We start from the raw sequence: 17,841 nt of genomic DNA on the forward strand, positions 1-17,841 counted from the left end.
TGCCCCTTCACATTGTCATCAGCAAGTTTCATGAGCACCCTTTTCCTTTCCATGTCAAGGTCATGAATGACCAACATAAAATAAACCCAGTCCCAAGACAGGTCCTTGAGAAACTCACCTTGCCATTTCTGTTTAGCCCAACAGGCCTTTCAGTTCAGCCCATTTTCATTTCCCCTTTAGTCAGCTCCTCACCCACTTTGCGCTATAACCAACTTCTCCAGTTTAACTAAATTTCTCATCTGCTACAGTCCAACTAGATTAAATCTTCTGCATTTCCTTTGTCTAAAGAGGAGGATCAGTTATCTTATCAAAGAAACTGATACTGGGATAGGGTAGCATGATCTGTCTTTGGTATAGGTCTCACTTTTTATCCTGTTTTCCTTGTGCTCCAAGTCTTTAAATCATTTGTTTCTTCACAGCTCATTCTAAAACCTGACATCCTGTTGAAGGAAGACTAACAGGTCAGTGGCTGCCCAGAATGCTTCTCTCATCTTTTTTCAAATGCAGGCAGTAGGTTTGGTTGTCTCCTGATGTACAACTCCCTATTTAAACTTAATAAAAATACTTGCGACTGATGAAAGAACTGGGACATGAAATCACAAATCCATTCTGGGATGAAGAAGCTTATCTAGTGCCCCGACTTGAGCCCAGCAAACCCTTTTGAGTTTTGCCTCCCTCTTGGATATGGCAATGCCTGTATGTGTATGGTCTCATTAGCCATCCTGCCCATGCATTGTTGTTCATTTTCCATTCTCCTTGGGGGAAAAACAAAACAAAAAACAAAACACACAACCAAAAAACTGAGGCCAAAGTATTCATTTATGTTTTGGACTATGCCTTAAAAAGAGTGGTGAAGGAAAAGGAACAGTGTACCTACTCATAGTTATTTATTATATATGACAGGCAGTTTGAAAGGAGTTTTCCTTTCCTTCATAAGACTTTTTTCTTCCTGCTTGTTTTTTTACTTAAAGCATTGCCTACCATGGGATTTTAGGCCGTTAGGTTAACTACACTATTACAGAGCCGCTGGGTAAAATTTTCAGAAGTACCTCTGTGATTGCAGCATCTAAGATCCATAGATTTTCCTTGGGACATAGGCATCTACATTGCACCAGTATGATACACACCTCTACAGCGACTTCATTTGAAGTCACAGCAAGCCACACTTGGCATGTTGCGTCTGCACCAAAGCTTTGTGTCATGGGTTAACTTCAGTGGCCAAAGAGAAAATCTAAACGTAGACAAGAAAGGTCTAGTCTTCCCTGCCTTTGTTGGAGGTTTTCAGTGCGACCCCAAGAGCTCTCAGTAACTGTAAAGGAGTACAGGGTGTTTTGACTCAATACTTTTCTTCCAAATGTAGGGCATTGTCATCACAGGGTTTTCAAAGGAACTTTAAAACCATCTGAATAAAATCCCACTTTTCTTCTCCTTGCAGTGAGATTTTGCACTCATGTCAAACTTCCTGGTTCTCCAAGTGTTCTTAGAGAAGTGGAGGCCAACCTTTTTGACAGGTGTGCCACAAACTAAGCCCTGCACCTCTTTGAGGACAACTCTGATCCCCTCCTCCTGCCCAGTCTGCTAATCTGCACCCTACCCTCTGTCCTCCAGTCCCTGCCTAACCAGCCACTGTGGTGCCTGTCATCTCGCCGATCTGCTGCATGCTGTACCCAGGAACTGCCTGCACCATTTGTGGCAGGTTAACCACCCCTGCCTTAGGGCCATCTAAACAAGACTTCAATTTCTAATAAAAACATGAAGAAAACATCAAGCCTGCTCCACCACACAGATTTCCCCATTTGTAAGCCACCTTAAGAGTGCTACTCAGGTTTAAGTGAGTCAAGAGGAAGTCAGACCTTTTTATCTTCCATCTCCTAAGCCATAAACCAACAACTTTCTTCTCCATCTCATTCTCCAGCCATAGTAGCTGGCTGGACCACAATGCAAGATCCTTAGTACATCAGCCTGTGAAAGATATATCTCCACTGCACTCCCAAACCCTGCCAGTTGGACCCACTTGAGAAGGCTTTACACTTTTATTTCTGATGCCACTACAAGTTATCCTCTTATTTTCTTCAAATATTAGACTGCGAGTGCTAGCAGGAGGGCAGCATGCAACTGTAGCTTGGTTTATTTACCATGTTAATGGTAGCATTCAGAGTTGCCAGAGAGATTTGGATGCACTAGTCCATTCATTTTAATGGGGTCCTGTTTTGAATCTCTCAACCTATACACTTGTAATTGTCATAAACAATTACATAGACACTTGTCATCTGGGGATCTTCAAGCATTTACAAAGATGACTTGCTTAAAAAAAAACAAAACTAAAACACAGCACGAGATGTCCATTAAAAAGAGAGCTGAGGTCTTGAGAGAGAATGTTCCTTTACCATCGGTTTATACACAACAAAAGTAAATCATCTCTGCCCCCCATCCACCCACCCACCCTTTAAAGTTTAGTGAAGCAGAGAAGTGCCAGAACATCCAAATTTAAGTTACAAGAGTAAGATTTTGTTTTAGCATCTTCTTGACTATGAAAGAAACAAAAATGCTCTTTTCAGCCATGTGAATCAGTGAAAAGCTTTCAGCAATTTTTTTTTAAACCACCTGCAGATAAAGATACCAGTATCTGGAACCAAATCAACGGGGTATCTCTTCATCAATTCGGAGAGAGATACTAACAGGTGTGTATGGAAGGCGGGGGGGGGGGGAAGAGGAGGGGGAAGACATACATTGTAGTTTGGGGATGGGAGAAAACGGGAAAGAGGACAAGACATTTGATTCAGTTATTAGGTATTATGAAAATAAAGAGGAAATGCATTTGGAGAGCTTCTGAAATGCTACATTTGCAGGCTGTTAGTGACAGATTATGTTCATCTCTAGCTAGTCTATTTTAGATGTCCTAGCCATTGAATACAAATCAGAGGATATTGGGTCAAAATTGCATGTCCAGTACTCCCTTCCTTTAAATGTAACCATAGGCAATGTGTGGGGGGGCACATGCTTCCCCTAAGAGGGTTGCCACCACTGGCACCTGCAGGAGCTTACCAGCTCCATTGCCAGTGCCTGTGGGTGCCCCCCAGACTTGGGAGGCAGCAGGTCGCCCACAACTGTAACCCACTATTGAGTGTATAAAGTGGCCCACTGAAACAAACTTAACCTCTTCCCTCCACCCCATAGGAAAATGCAGAGATAAAGTCTGGTTGTCCTTAGGTATTGCAATATAACTTGCACTATTCTCAGATTTTAGGAAGCCCATGGAGGTTAATTGCAGATCACATCATCATTTTCATCAGTTGCCCCAAAAGATGAATTGGACTCAGACAAAAGCATCACCTCTCTACCACAATATATAAATCAATATTATGGATCTAGTGGCTTGAAATGCTTCCAGCAAATTGCCCCATCAAGGCCAAGCTGATTTCTAAGAATGAATCAATAATTAAGAAAAAGATGCAAGAAGTCTCATCTCTATGGAGTATTAAAAAAGGTTTCAGAAGATTAAAAGTTCTCTCATATGCATTTGTTCTTAAAAGTTGTCAGAAAACATTTTGTGCTCAGTTTACCCAGTGCTTTGCTGTTTAGAAATCCATTAGTGATGCACTTCTGTTTAGCTGCAACCAGCCCTACAGTATTACTTTTATCTCATGAATAGACAAGGAGGATTTACCATATTGCTCTTCAGAATTTTTGTAGGAAGCAAAAATATGAAGTGCATCAGTTAAGGCACCAGCCAGCACTGGGACAGTTCAGGTTCCTGTTCATCTGCTCTGCCATGGAGCGTGTCCCACCTTGGGTAGGTTACTGAAGATCAGCTCCTCCAAAGTCATGAGTGCTAACCCCCTTGATTTCAGTTTGCCTACATCCCTCTGAGAAGCCGAGTCTTACTCTCTCCATTCCTCAGTTCCTCATTTGTTCAATGGGAATAACAGCACTTCCCTACTCCTTAGGGATGTTGAAAGGATAAAGACTGAGACACTTAAATGTTAAATAGAAGTGCCCAGAACAGATGAGTTTTAAATGTGCACATCAGAGTGCCTGGGAAGCATACTTTAAATGCATTTTTCAGGAACATCTTTGCTACTAGAAAGGGGGCAAAAACATGGTTCCTGCATAGTTACTGTTGGTAGTACTGATGGACTCTTCAAACACCTAGTTCTCAATTACTCAAGAGTGAATATCAACTGTACCTATATAACCCTGTTATGTAGTTGGCTTGTCTACACACTATAAAAAAAACCACCCTTCAAGTAGTTCACAATCTCCTTAGATGCAAGATATTCCAGACTGCTTACTTTTAGACTCAAGGCACCCCTCAGAAAATGCCAGCTTTTAGTTTTCACTCTTTTTTACTACAACCTTTGGTTGCAAAGATCTCAGAAAGACCACAACTCAGAAGATTTTTAATACTGTGGATTCCTGTTTGACATCTCTGGGTTTATCTTGTGAATCACATTAGCACCATTAGGTTTGCAAACATTTCATGGCACCCTGTAGCACCCTCAACAGGATCTGAAGGTACTCTGGGGTGCCACATCACCCTGGTTGAGAGTCACTGCTTTAGAGTCTTGACCAGGGTGGCCAACCTGCAGATCCGGAGCCACTTGCAGCTCTTCAGAAGTTAATATGACTCTCCTTGGATCTTTGCACAAGCACCTGGTGACCTTGGAAGCTGGTCACCATGTACTTGTGCAAAGGTTTGCAAATATGATTCACAAGATGAACCCAGAGATTTCAAACAGGAATCCACAGTATTAAAAATGTTCTGACTTGTGCAAAGATTCGAGGAGACGTACATTAACTTCTGAAGAGCCACAGGTTGGCCACCCCTGGTCTAGAATGTAGGAGAAACAGACAGCACAGAGGTGCACATTTTCAACCACAAAGTAACGTAGGTGTGTTTAAAGTCTATTTCAGAAGTGATGGTTCAGAGACAAGTACTTATGAAAAACGCATCCTGGGACCATCCTTCCAGACCAGTAAACTAATGCTGATAGTGCTCACAAAAATGAGCTTGGACCAGAGCTTTGAAGAGTGAAAGGGTGTCCCTTTGTGTACTGCATCAGTAGGTCTCGCTCCCTAAATTACTCAGCTTGTTCTTAATAAATTGCTTCTTCCTTCTACCTGAACATGAAGTTGACATGAGGGAAGAAGGGGATGCCAAAGGCTTCCAAGCTATAATAATCCTTCAGTAATGTGATCTGGTTCCACAGGCAGACACAACCTAGGCAAGGGCTGACTTTCCATACTGAGAAACAGAAGCATCTAATTTAAAAGCATTTGAAAACTTGGGTGATAGGTGCAAGTTTCTACAACTAAGACGTGGGTGGGTGGGTTGGTTGGTTTTAAAGAAAAAACATTTAATGTGTTAAATGATTTAGTTCTTTCTTCCTTCCTAGTATTTATAATTTATAAAATAGACTTTGCCTCAATATTAAAATTAATCAATTAAAAGTTAAATTTTTTTTGTTTTGCATCAGCTGGTGTCTCCAGGATGTCACATTGAAACTCAAAGATGGCCGTAACATTCCAGTATACCGTTCACCTATAGAGAAAGCCGATGGGCAAGAGGAATAGACAGAGGCATTGGCTTTGCAAGTCCTGTTCACTTGAAGGATCTATTGAGTGGTTACATCATACTATGTATGTTTAAAACAGTCACAAATGGATACTTTACAGCCAGTTCTCCCTAGTGTTGGATTCTATGTTGGCATCCTCTGAGCTTCATTGATTTGTGTGTACAGGAGCAACCCAAAATAAAGATTTTACAATACTATTGTTCCAAAGTAGTTATGCTGCATCTTGTATGTGCTGCTATCCTGAATGCTTCTTACCACAAATAAATTGCTGGTAGATTTTGTCCTCTGATGAACCTCAAGCTGGACAGTTGTATTGCTTTCTCTGGGGCCAGGCAGTTAGTCAAATTGTACAGTTCAGATTGCCTGACATAATTCCTCACTGTAACAAGCAAACTTATCTAGAGCAGGACAAAAGCAAGCCACTGAAGCAAAGGCAAGAGAAAAGTAGCAGAGAGAGTGTGTATCAGTGATGAAAGTTACTCATCATAATACTACATTTTAATAAAGGCAGGCAGGGTTCTTTGGGTAGAGGTACTATCTTTTATTAGACCAACTGAGTAGTTGGAAAAAAAAAGAATCCTTAGCAAGCTTTTGGGCGCGGTCACCCTTTGCCAGGCATTTTAATAAAAGCACTTGACAGCCTCCATTATGATTAACTGGAATATCTTAATTATCAACGCTTTATATTAAGGTACAGCATCCACTGTTAAAAGAGACTTGAGCAAATGGCTCCACAGTTGTATGTTAGAAGATGCAGATTTTGCTGATATTTAGCAATCGATGCAATGGCAGTTAACCAACATACAAATTAAAACTCAGCAGCATAAGAAAGATGTGGCTAATGATCAGACATGAAAAACATCTTTCGAGAATTGCAACAGTTCCCTGCTCTTGCAGTACTTTACTAGAAAGCAAAGGAATACAGGTAGCTAGTCCATTTAGGTACCCGGAAGCAACACAGGAGCAACAGGATGTCCCAAAGTTAATAACATAAGTCAGCAAAGCTGCAACTACATGCATCAGCTTAAACAATATTTGATTATTGAAAGTGGACTGCCAAACTATGATTGACTCAACTAAAGAGTTTTCCCCCTCCATTTTAACCTATGAATGTAAAACCTAGTAGTTCAAGGGGCAAGTCCTAGTAGTTCAGCCAATTAACAAAGGTGGACAATGAAACCCTGCTTATGGACACAGATCACTTATGTAATTTAATGCAAGCTATAGAAACTTGCAATATTTTTGAACATTTTAACTCCTAGGTCTGGGACAGAAGTTTCATAAACTGATTTGACCTAAATCAGTTCAGTCTGATAATGTTTCCAGCCAGGTTTATCTTAAACCAGTTTTGACCATTTTGAACGTGGTTTAAGTGCACTGAACCTCTGTTGTGTTACAGATTTGAACTGGTTTCTGATCACTTAAACCAGTTTATGTGCAACTTTGTCCCTAGCCCTAGAGCTTGTTCAGTAGAGAAGGTGGATCACATACACATTTCAGAGATGTAAGAGAGAGCCAGCAGTGACAGCCTCCCAGAGCTCAACTAGCAGGAGCTGTTACACAACTGTTGTTTACTACATGAATTTGCTTGTTGCAATCTGAACACCACACCTCAGTTGGGAAACCAAGGTTGAACCAACCACCTCTGTCAGTGGAGCTTTTCATAGCCGCAGAGACTAAAGGGCACAGGAATCTTTCAAGGAGAGAGGAGATAGCTGGAGAGAGCCAGCTCCATTCTAAATCCTATACAGTTCCTCCCAATGTATGTATAACAACATCACCCATGTGGAATCAGAAAAAATATATGCCTTAAACTTTGATTATTTTAGTTATAAGATGACATAACCGCTTTATGTAGAATTGCTGGCTCGGTACAGTAGAACAGATAAGGGCAAGTGTTTGTTCTTTGTAACTCTTCTGCAAATGCTTCGCTCACCGCGGCCTTGAAGGTAGAAAAAAAAAAAAAAAAAAAAAGTATGTACAAAGTAGATTTCCAGGTGCAAGAAGGAGGTTTGTGAACTAACCCTATCTCCCCCATAATTCCCATCCTGATAACAGCAAAGAAATAATGAAGTAATATTATAGCCGCTTTTCATGCTAATTTCACTATATGATCACGTGAGTTGTAAGCGACTGTTAAAAAGTATATAAGCCTCCTGATTTTGCTCTTGGGGGGGGTGACCCCTTCCAAGTGCTTGGGAAATCCATGTCACTTTGGAACTCCCCCTACAGCTGTAGTTTCTTTTGAATAAAAGCTTCTGCTGACCTGACCCAAAAGTACTCTGTGTGTGTTTCCACGACAATTCCTGGTGCCGTGACTCGGATCCAGAACACAGGCTGAGGAAGGAGGACCGCAGGCTACCCCCCCCCGAACCCTGAGGCGCCAAACTTGAGAGGTAAGAGACCTAATTCAAAATCTCTATTGGGGTTTCGGAGGAGGACTGCCTGTAGGCTCCCAACTTGGCCGTGGTAACTGGATCTGAACCTTGTTAAAACAGGTCAGTCTGAACCTTACTGCCGGCTAAAATTTTCTGTCTGGTAAAGGATCCCATTTTGTGTCTGGTAACGTACGTTTTAGGGAGAAACTGTTTGAGGCACCTTCATCCAACAGCACATCGGGCTTGTAGTTAATTAACTAAGGCGGTGTGGGTTAGGAGGTCTGGCTGACTGAATAAATGTGCATGTGTGTGTGTATTTAGAAATATGAGCCACTGACCAGGACTGAGACTACGGTTGGGCTCAGCCGCCCCAATTCTGCCTGACAGGGCAGTTTTGAAAGCAAGGGGGCCCAACTGGAACCTCGTGACCCAGTGGACAGGGCTTATTGAATGAATGTGTGTGTGTATTTAGAAATATGAGCCACTGACCAGGACTGAGACTACGGTTGGGTTCAGCCGCCCCAATTCTGCCTGACAGGGCAGTTTTGAAAGCAAGGGGACCCAACTGGAACCTCGTGACCCAGTGGACAGGGCGTCTGAGTGATTTTGTCTTTTCCAAACCCCTCGTCCCAGTAGCTTCTGCCGAAAGCAGGAGTGAAAGGATCCCTCTAGTGTTTCCCTCCCCATTTCCATTTTATGAGCCGGTGTCGGGTCAGAAGCCTTTTGTCTGGGCAGTGAAAAACTGCGGGGCAAGGCACTGAGCGGCCCGGACATCCTAAATAAGCCTCTCCTACGTCTCCCTGTGTGACTGAAAATGGGAACAAGTCAGTCTAAACAGGTTCCTGTCCCCCCTAAGGGGACTCCGGCGTACTTTATGTACACACACTATTCTCCCGAGACTTGCAAGTACCTGGATAAGTGGAACTGGTATACTAGGGATGATCCTGTGAAACATTTTCCACAGGAAGGAACATTTGATCAGGATAAAATAGTGCACTTGAGAGGGGCGTTAGAGTCCCGTGGATCCAAAACACCACAAAACCAGTGGGACGCGTTCTTTTATTGGTATGATGAGATGTCCAAAAGGCGGACAGAATCTCAAACTAGGAGCCTAAAAGACTCTCAAGAAAAATTAAAACAGCAGTTAAAAGCTGTTCGGGAGAAATTGGCTGCTCCCCCAAATTACACGCTGGCCACCGCTCCAATGTATCCAGCATTGCCCGGGGCGCCCCCACCACCGGAGCCAGCAGAGGATATCCTTGACCTTTGTTCGAACCCCGCTCTCCTGGGACTCCCACATCAGCAACAACCGGTTCAACATCAGGCTGCAGCCCAGGCTAGTGACCCATTAGCTGAAGCTCCTTCAGTAAATCCATCCGCGGAGCTTAATAGTCCGGACTCATCCACCATATCTGCCACTCAATCATCACCAGTGTGGCAATTTACTCCTGGGTCACAACCCACCACAGGTGTATTTAGAAGAATGGGAATAGGCATGGAAAGATCTCCCATCAATCTGAGATCCCGAACTGCACAAGTTTACCCCCTAAGACAAATGCCAGGCATTGGCACCGATGGACAAAATATAGTAACTGTGCACGCACCCTGGACTCCAGGTGATCTCTACAATTTAACTCAAAAGTTCCCAAAAATCAGGGAAGACCCAGAAAATTTCAGGAAGAATTGCAGACTGTTATAAATTGTTATAATCCAACATGGGCTGACATTAATCAGCTCATGCGATCCATTTTGCCCAAGGAGACTATGCTACGTCTGTACGCTGCCTGTACTTGGCCAGATCAAAACCCAGGGATTGGCCAAGACTTTATTGACAAGAGAAATGCTTTGGTTCAGGCAGTTCTCACAATTTGCCCAAAAAAGGCAGACTGGACCAAAATAAATACCTGTAAACAAAACAAAAATGAACACCCCAGTGACTATTTAGAACGCCTCAAACAGGCATTTGAACGATACTCAGGAATGGATAACCCAGTCGGAAATGCTAAACAAGCAATAGTGGCAGCATTCGTCCAGGGACTTAACCCTAAAATTGCTGAGAAAATTCAAACAGTAATTATTGGCTGGGAAACTAAAGATTTGACCGAAGTCCTTGCTGCGGCTAACCATTTTCATAACAAATTGGAACGGTCTAAAGACAGTGCCGAGTTTAAGTTAATGGCCTTACAGATTTCTCAGTTGCAGGGTCCAGGTAGAGGAAGGGGACGAGGACGGGGAAGGGGAGGCCCGGGTAGATTCAGGGGAAGAGATAGATCCTTGAGCCCACAAAACCCAGGCTATGGGAACCAATGTCATTATTGCAAGCAAGAAGGACATTGGAAATCAGAATGCCCCAACCGCCCCGGCCAAGGACCCAGACCCCAGCCCCCACCTCCACTTCCTGTCAATTTTCCCAGTGTTGAATAGGACAGCCTGAGGGACAGTGACATCATTGCTCCTTTGCTTGCTACTGACCAATCTGGTCCGTTTGTTGAATGCCTTATTTCTGGTAAACCTGTCTCCTGTCTTGTCGACACCGGAGCGTCCCGCTCCACGCTAAAGGCTGCTGAGTTTCCTTTTCTACCTTATTCTCCTGAAACTGTAAATGCTGTCGGTATAGGCGGACAACCTATCCCACATCCCGTCTCTGAACCTGTCTCCATCTCTATTGGCCCTTTGTCTGAGAATCATGCCTTTCTTCTTAGCCCCTGTGCACCTGTCAACCTTCTTGGTAAGGACTTGCTGTGTAAACTGGGATGCGTGATTTATTGTAGCCCAGATGGTGTTTACCTTGAGGTACCGGAACATAGGGAAACCGAGCTTGTGGCTTTGCTAACCCAGGAGTACTCTGATTCTGACACTTCCTTCTTGCAAGAGGAACTGTTGGCACGAGTACCTCCACAGCTGTGGTCCACCCATGCGAATGAAGTGGGGCACATGCTGAGTGCTGAACCAGTGCGTATCATCCTGAACCCTGCCAAGCCACTTCCTCGTGTCCCACAGTACCCCATCTCAAAGGAAGCTGAGGAAGGGATCAAGCCTGTCGTTTCCTCACTCCTTGAGCAAGGGATTATTGTCCCAATACGCTCCCCTTGCAACACACCTATCCTACCTGTCAAAAAACCTGGTAAAGATACGTATCGCTTTGTGCAAGATCTTCGAGCTGTAAATGCCGCTGTGTTACCCGCTTTCCCCGTGGTCCCTAACCCTGCCACTATTCTTTCCTGTATCCCTTCAGATGCTACATATTTCACAGTAGTGGATCTTTGTTCTGCTTTTTTCTCTATCCCCGTTCATAAGGATAGCCAGTATCTGTTTGCATTTACTTATCAGGGATTTCAATATACCTGGACAAGACTCCCTCAGGGATATACAGAGTCCCCAACCCTGTTTTCCCAGATCCTAAAAAAAGATTTGGATCCTATCACGTTCAAAGGGGGGTCCACCCTTGTTCAGTACGTTGATGATCTATTGTTAGCCTCACCCACTTTAGAGGCCTGTGAGCAAGATACTTTGACACTCCTCACAGCTTTAGCTCAGAAAGGCCACAAGGCCTCAAAATCTAAATTGCAGCTCTGCAAGTCTAAGGTACATTATTTAGGGCATGATATCTCAGCAGGAGAACGACACCTTTCCCCTAGTAGAGTTGAAGCTATCCTCAACATTCCCAAACCTATGACTAGAAAACAGATGAGGGGATTCTTAGGTGCAACGGGTTATTGTAGACAGTGGATCCTGGGTTATGCTGCTTTCGCAAAACCCTTGCAAGCATTCACTCATGATACCACCCCGGAACCCCTCCCTTGGACTCCTGAAGCCGAACAAGCATTTGTGGTCCTTAAGCAAGCCCTCACTCTTGCTCCTGCTCTTGGACTTCCTAATTATAAGAAACCCTTTACCTTGTTTTGTCATCAACGGGAAGGAATCGCTTTAGGAGTACTCACTCAGCTGCATGGTGAAAAGCATCGCCCAATTGCATATTACAGCTCTGCCCTTGATCCCGTAGCTGCGGGACTTCCTCCTTGCCTCCGTTCAGTTGCAGCTGCTGCCTTGTTGGTTGAAAAGGCAGATTCTCTAGTTTTGGGACACTCTTTAACCGTTGCAGTTCCACATGCTGTGATGGCCCTTCTGCTCAAGGGCAAAACTCAGCACATTTCCAATTCCCGTCTTACTAAATATGAGAAACTTCTACTGTCAGCTGCAAATGTAACCTTAAATCGCTGTTCAATTCTGAATCCTGCGTCACTTCTGCCTATTGCCTCTGATGGTGAGCCTCATGATTGCCTGTCTATCACAACTCAATTGTTAACCCCTCGAACTGACCTCAAGGACATTCCTATCCCGAACTCTGACCTTGTTTTGTTTGTTGATGGTTCCTGTCTTAGAAATGATGCAGGCAAATTAGTTGCGGGATATGCAGTATGCACTCAGTATGCTGTTTTGGAAGCCTATTCTTTACCCCAAGCTCGTTCTGCTCAAGTTGCTGAACTCATTGCTTTAACACGTGCTTGCATTCTTGCAAAAAATCAAACCACAACCATTTATACTGACTCTAAGTATGCTTTTGGTGTTGTTCATGATTTTGGACAAATCTGGAAACAAAGAGGGTTCCTCACTTCATCAGGGACCCAAATCAGTCATGGTTGTTATGTAAAAGCGCTCTTAGAAGCTGTTCAATTGCCTCTTGCTATTGCTATTGTTAAATGTAAAGCTCATGAGAAACCGTTTGATGATGTCACACGAGGAAATGATCTGGCAGACCGTTCTGCCAGAAATGCGGCCCTTTCTGGCCCACAGGCTCCTAACTCTGTTTTTGTTTGTTTTTCAGCAGACCAGTCTCCTTTGGCTAGCCTTTCAAGTCTGGCCCTTCTTCAAAATCAGGCCCCAAAAAAGGAAATAAATGACTGGCTGCGTGCAGGATGTTCACTGCACCCCGACTCTCTCTGGCGCTCCCCGGACGGCCACCTGGTGGCGCCTAGAGAGCTTTTGCCACATCTTGCTCGTTTAACCCACTCTGTGGCCCATACGAGCAAAGGAGGAATGATTGCTACAGTACAAAGAAATTGGTTTGCCCCAAATTTTCCTTCCATGGCACAACAGTACTGTAGCTCCTGTCCCATCTGCTTAGCTCACAACATTGGGCAACGGGTAAAAACGACACCCGCAGCCCATCCCCCTCCATGGGGACCGTTTGTAAATCTGCAAATTGATTTTGTGCAGCTACCTAAGTGCTGTTCTTATGAGTACATTCTTGTTATTATTGATGTGTTCTCTGGATGGGTGGAAGCCTACCCATGCGTACGTGCTGATTCCATCACTGTAGCAAAGAAATTGCTCAAAGAATTCATCCCTAGATTTGGATTGCCTCTCACAATAGATAGTGACCGTGGCACCCATTTCACAGGACAGATAGTAAAAAACATCTGCCAAGCACTCAACATACAGCAACACCTACACTGTAGTTATCATCCACAGTCAAGTGGTGCTGTAGAACGTAAAAACTCTGATTTAAAAACGCGCATTTCGAAGATTTGTGCTGAAACAGGCCTCAAATGGCCTGATGCACTGCCCATTGCTCTTATGCACATTAGAAACACTGTTAACAGAAAACATGGCCTAACCCCTTATGAAATACTCATGGCACGACCCATGAGGATGCCAGCTACACCACCTGTTGCCCCTCACCAAACAGACCTACAATTAACTGATGAAACTGTACTAAATTATTGCAAGGCATTAATGAAGTATGCCAGGTCTGTTCATTCACAGGTCCAAGAAGCCTTACCTCAACCACCGGATGTTCCCTGTCACAACCTCGAACCAGGGGATTGGATCTACGTAAAGGTCTATCAACGGAAAAACGCACTTCAACCCAGATGGAAAGGACCTTTCCAGGTACTTCTAACCACTAATTCTGCTGTTCGTTGCCAAGGTCACCAAACGTGGACTCACGCCTCGCACTGCAAGAAGGTATCACCTCCATTGGACCCCGAAGCAGCTGTATTCCAACCAAGGTTGGGATCTTTCCCTGAGGCCAAGGACAAAGACCCTCAGGACCTCACTCAGGCAAGTGAGGAGCATCAGGGTGCAAGTGCTAGTAACCTCTCCCCTGCACCCAACACCTCAGCCCAGCCGGATTCATCAGTTGAAGAACGAAGATATCATCTTCGGCCTCGAAGAAAGTGAATGCTCCCATTCGGAAGATCACCACCTCGATCAAGACCAAGAGCCGACATTATCAGTCCTTTAGGTAACTTGAGCCCAGAGGACGAAGAAAGACTTTGGCTGCCATCCTGGGTTTGGCTGGTAGTGTTCTTTTTCTTACTGGTGCTGGTTATGTTTGTTGTTAAGATTCTTTGTCCCTCCTGTATCTAAAAATGGCACTGATATCCTTATATATCACACTTGGGTATCTCAGTATCACCCAAGGGGGGTGGGAGAAAAATTTGTATTTGCAGATCTCCCATGCGGTGGCTCAAGCTGGAAATAAAAGTGACTGCTGGATATGCTCTCACAGCCCAGCACACCTACACCAAGGAATCCCAATGATCGGAGTACCAATATCCCTCCAGCAATGGGGAACAATAAACGGCGGCTTCGTTAGACACTACTCGTTAGCTGCCCATCAGTCTGCTCCTAAAGAATGGAGGGCCGCCCCTGCTAACTGGATAATCTCCCCAAGAGTAGAGGCGCCTTTCTGTTACAGATCCAACAACACCGGAGCTTATAATAAAGCCACACCTGTAGGACACTACCCTCATTGCCTAACTACTCTAGATTATAGCCCTAGTAGCACCAGTGGAATCCTGTTGGGTAACGTACCCTCTCTCAATTGTACAGGATTCATGGTCTACAACTTTTCTAAGGAACCTCATGTTGCTCTCATTGCAAACAGATCAGAATTTTACATTCACTCCAATTTTACTTCTTGTAATATATCTCGGTCCAGCAGAATAACAGCTGAACGTGGACCGTCCTATACGATGCATATCAATCGAAAGTGCCGGATAGGGCACAACAACTGCCGAGATTTGAGTACCCTTTCTGCCCCAGGCCTTTACTGGCTCTGCGGAAACAGGGCTCATAAAATCTTGCCCTGGAATTGGGTGGGGGCATGCACTCTTGGACGTGTTATCCCTGGTTTCGAAATGCATAGTGCAATATATCTGGAACAAGTAAAAAATTTCAACCATCACATGAAAAGGGCGGTTAACCCCTTAGCTACCAGAAACACAGGGTTCCATCGATTTGTGAGAACCTTCATACCGTGGCTTGGAGTAAGAGAATTGGAACTAGCCATAATTAACATTTCAGCCACAATGGAAGCTATGGGAAATGCCACTGCGGATGCAATTCAGGCTCTGCAAAAAGAGATCTCCCAGATCTCACAAGTAACTATACAACACCGCATAGCCCTAGATTACCTATTGGTATCCCAGGGAGGAGTATGTGCCTTAGTAAACTCCACCTGTTGTGTCTATGTCAATCAGGACATGCGAATCGAAACTGACATTCGCAAAATCCGAAATCAGTTAAGGGTCCTACATCAAGTGGCCTCAGAAAATACTGACTGGGGTCTAGAAGAAATGTGGTCTTGGCTAACCTCCTGGCTCCCAGATTTCGGGGCCCTTGGCAAGAAAATCCTGTATGGAATATTGTTTGTCTTGATAGTTCTGATAATGTTCTATGTCTTAATGCAACTGATCCTCTGCTGCGTGAAAGCCAGCAGGGGAAGCTTTAGCAAGGCAAGAAAACCCACAGCAGAGTCTAGAATAATGGTGTTACAAAAGTGTGAGCAGATTGAAAGAAAACATGAAAGGCTGCATGATGAAATAGAGGGGCTCATGAGAATGGAAATTTAAGGCTAAAGTGAGACTAAATAGTCTCAAAGGGGGGGGGCTGTGGAATCAGAAAAAATATGCGCCTTAAACTTTGATTATTTTAGTTATAAGATGACATAACCGCTTTATGTAGAATTGCTGGCTCGGTACAGTAGAACAGATAAGGGCAAGTGTTTGTTCTTTGTAACTCTTCTGCAAATGCTTCGCTCACCGCGGCCTTGAAGGTAGAAAAAAAAAAAAAAAAAAAAAAAGTATGTACAAAGTAGATTTCCAGGTGCAAGAAGGAGGTTTGTGAACTAACCCTATCTCCCCCATAATTCCCATCCTGATAACAGCAAAGAAATAATGAAGTAATATTATAGCCGCTTTTCATGCTAATTTCACTATATGATCACGTGAGTTGTAAGCGACTGTTAAAAAGTATATAAGCCTCCTGATTTTGCTCTTGGGGGGGTGACCCCTTCCAAGTGCTTGGGAAATCCATGTCACTTTGGAACTCCCCCTACAGCTGTAGTTTCTTTTGAATAAAAGCTTCTGCTGACCTGACCCAAAAGTACTCTGTGTGTGTTTCCACGACACCCACAACCCTAGACTTGCTCACAGTTCTTTACCATTCCATAATGGTAAAGCCCACATAAACCAGGATTACCCAAAGTATTAGGGGATTAAGTGCCCGAAGTCAGCAAGAGTTGAGCAGCAAGTGTTCTTAGTACCATTGGATAATCCCAGCCTAAATACATGAGAACATTGCAGCTTCACTAAAAGGAACAATGCAGCCTCTAACAGGCTACATAATGTTCCAGCTTTAGTGTTGCTAGGGCTATTATTTTTGCTTCTGACATTAACAGGTTAACACTCCGGTGCACAGGAGTTCAACCCTCAGCCAGGACAGGACAAAAAAATGCAGCTTTCCAAATTTGGATGACAAAACAGAACTTTTCTTTTTTAGTTAGTCAAGGTTTGGTTTGGTTTTTGAGAGAGGTGGAGTTCCTAAGAAGAAGGAAGCAGAGATAAGACATCTCTTAATGGTTGCAGTTCATCCCATCTGAAAAACATCATTAATACACATGATACAAAGGTATTTCATGCAAGATATTTCACACTTCCTCCAAATTGTTTTCTTTAAATCTGAGCACTGAGAAAGCCCTCAGGAATACTGGTGAGTATTAGAAAATAACTACTGCAGTGCTAGAACAGCAAGCCAACAAGAAGACTCCATAACTTCTACATTTAAAAACTCTATTTTGGGTTTTCCCTGATTGTAAAGCCATCAGTTTATAGCAGCTTCCATACCTACTGGTCTTGGAGATGTCTGAGACACAACCGTCTCTCCCTTGAACACTTGTAGTTGAAGTAGTGTGTGGGGTGAAGGGGTGTGGGAAAAGGGCCTGGCTTTTTAAACAATCAGTTACTTCCTACTTGTGGCTTCAATTAAGGCACAGCCCACCCCACAGCTGCTGATTTCAAAAAGGCCCCAGGTGCAGCAAGAGGCAGCCAAGTAGCCTGGTGCACTCTGGGAAATAACATCTAGAGCCCAGCTATGTACTGCAAGGAGGAAAAACTTACTTGTTAAGGTTTTGCATTTGCCAGATTTTTAATTTCACTAATTGTTCCTGTGGTGGGACAGCTGACAATTGGCAGCTGTAAGCCAATGCTAAATATTAATTTGTTTCTGAATGACTGCTTTAAGAGCCAACACTGCTAAAGAGAAGAAAGCCTCCTGTGTGACCCTCAGTCTTTCCTTATGAAGCAGGACAGTCTGAAGCCAGGTGTCTTCATTTTGTTGAATATTCTATGCATTTTAACTCTCTTGTGTTGGTTGGCACTAATTGAGCCTAATCCAGCCTAGGCCCCTAATTCCGATTTATAGTATGAATCTTTTTTTAACAAATGCCTTCTAGAAGAGCCAGTTAAACTTTGATCTTGTAAAGTCCGTTCTCTTGGCCCATCATATACACTTTAAACTTCTTCCCCATTTAAATTAGTTTGAAGATGTATGTATTCACTTTCTAGTCATCAGTTTTACTAAGAGTTGTTCATGAGTAACCT

The 17,841-nt window shown here is 43.7% G+C and overlaps 1 protein-coding gene across 6 annotated transcripts in view; it reads left to right on the forward strand.

Annotated features, from left to right (window-relative positions):
• The window catches only part of LOC102567249 (cytochrome c oxidase assembly factor 1 homolog), a 68,216-nt gene extending 51,878 nt beyond the window's left edge, over nucleotides 1-16,338 (forward strand). For 4 of the 6 annotated variants that reach the window (XM_059728645.1, XM_059728646.1, XM_059728644.1 and 1 more), the window contains 2 exons: nucleotides 2,611-2,681; nucleotides 5,478-7,553. In XM_059728645.1, the coding sequence (XP_059584628.1) occupies nucleotides 2,611-2,681; nucleotides 5,478-5,574 (168 nt within the window). In that variant the 3' untranslated portion in view covers nucleotides 5,575-7,553. Of the gene's footprint in view, nucleotides 1-2,610; nucleotides 2,682-5,477; nucleotides 7,554-13,883 lie in introns of those variants that run through there. The other 2 variants (XM_059728642.1, XM_059728643.1) reach the window with 1 other exon arrangement.
• Nucleotides 16,339-17,841: the final 1,503 nt, after the last annotated feature.

The sequence above is a fragment of the Alligator mississippiensis genome, chromosome 5, assembly GCF_030867095.1.
Source record: "Alligator mississippiensis isolate rAllMis1 chromosome 5, rAllMis1, whole genome shotgun sequence".
NCBI lineage: Eukaryota > Metazoa > Chordata > Crocodylia > Alligatoridae > Alligator > Alligator mississippiensis.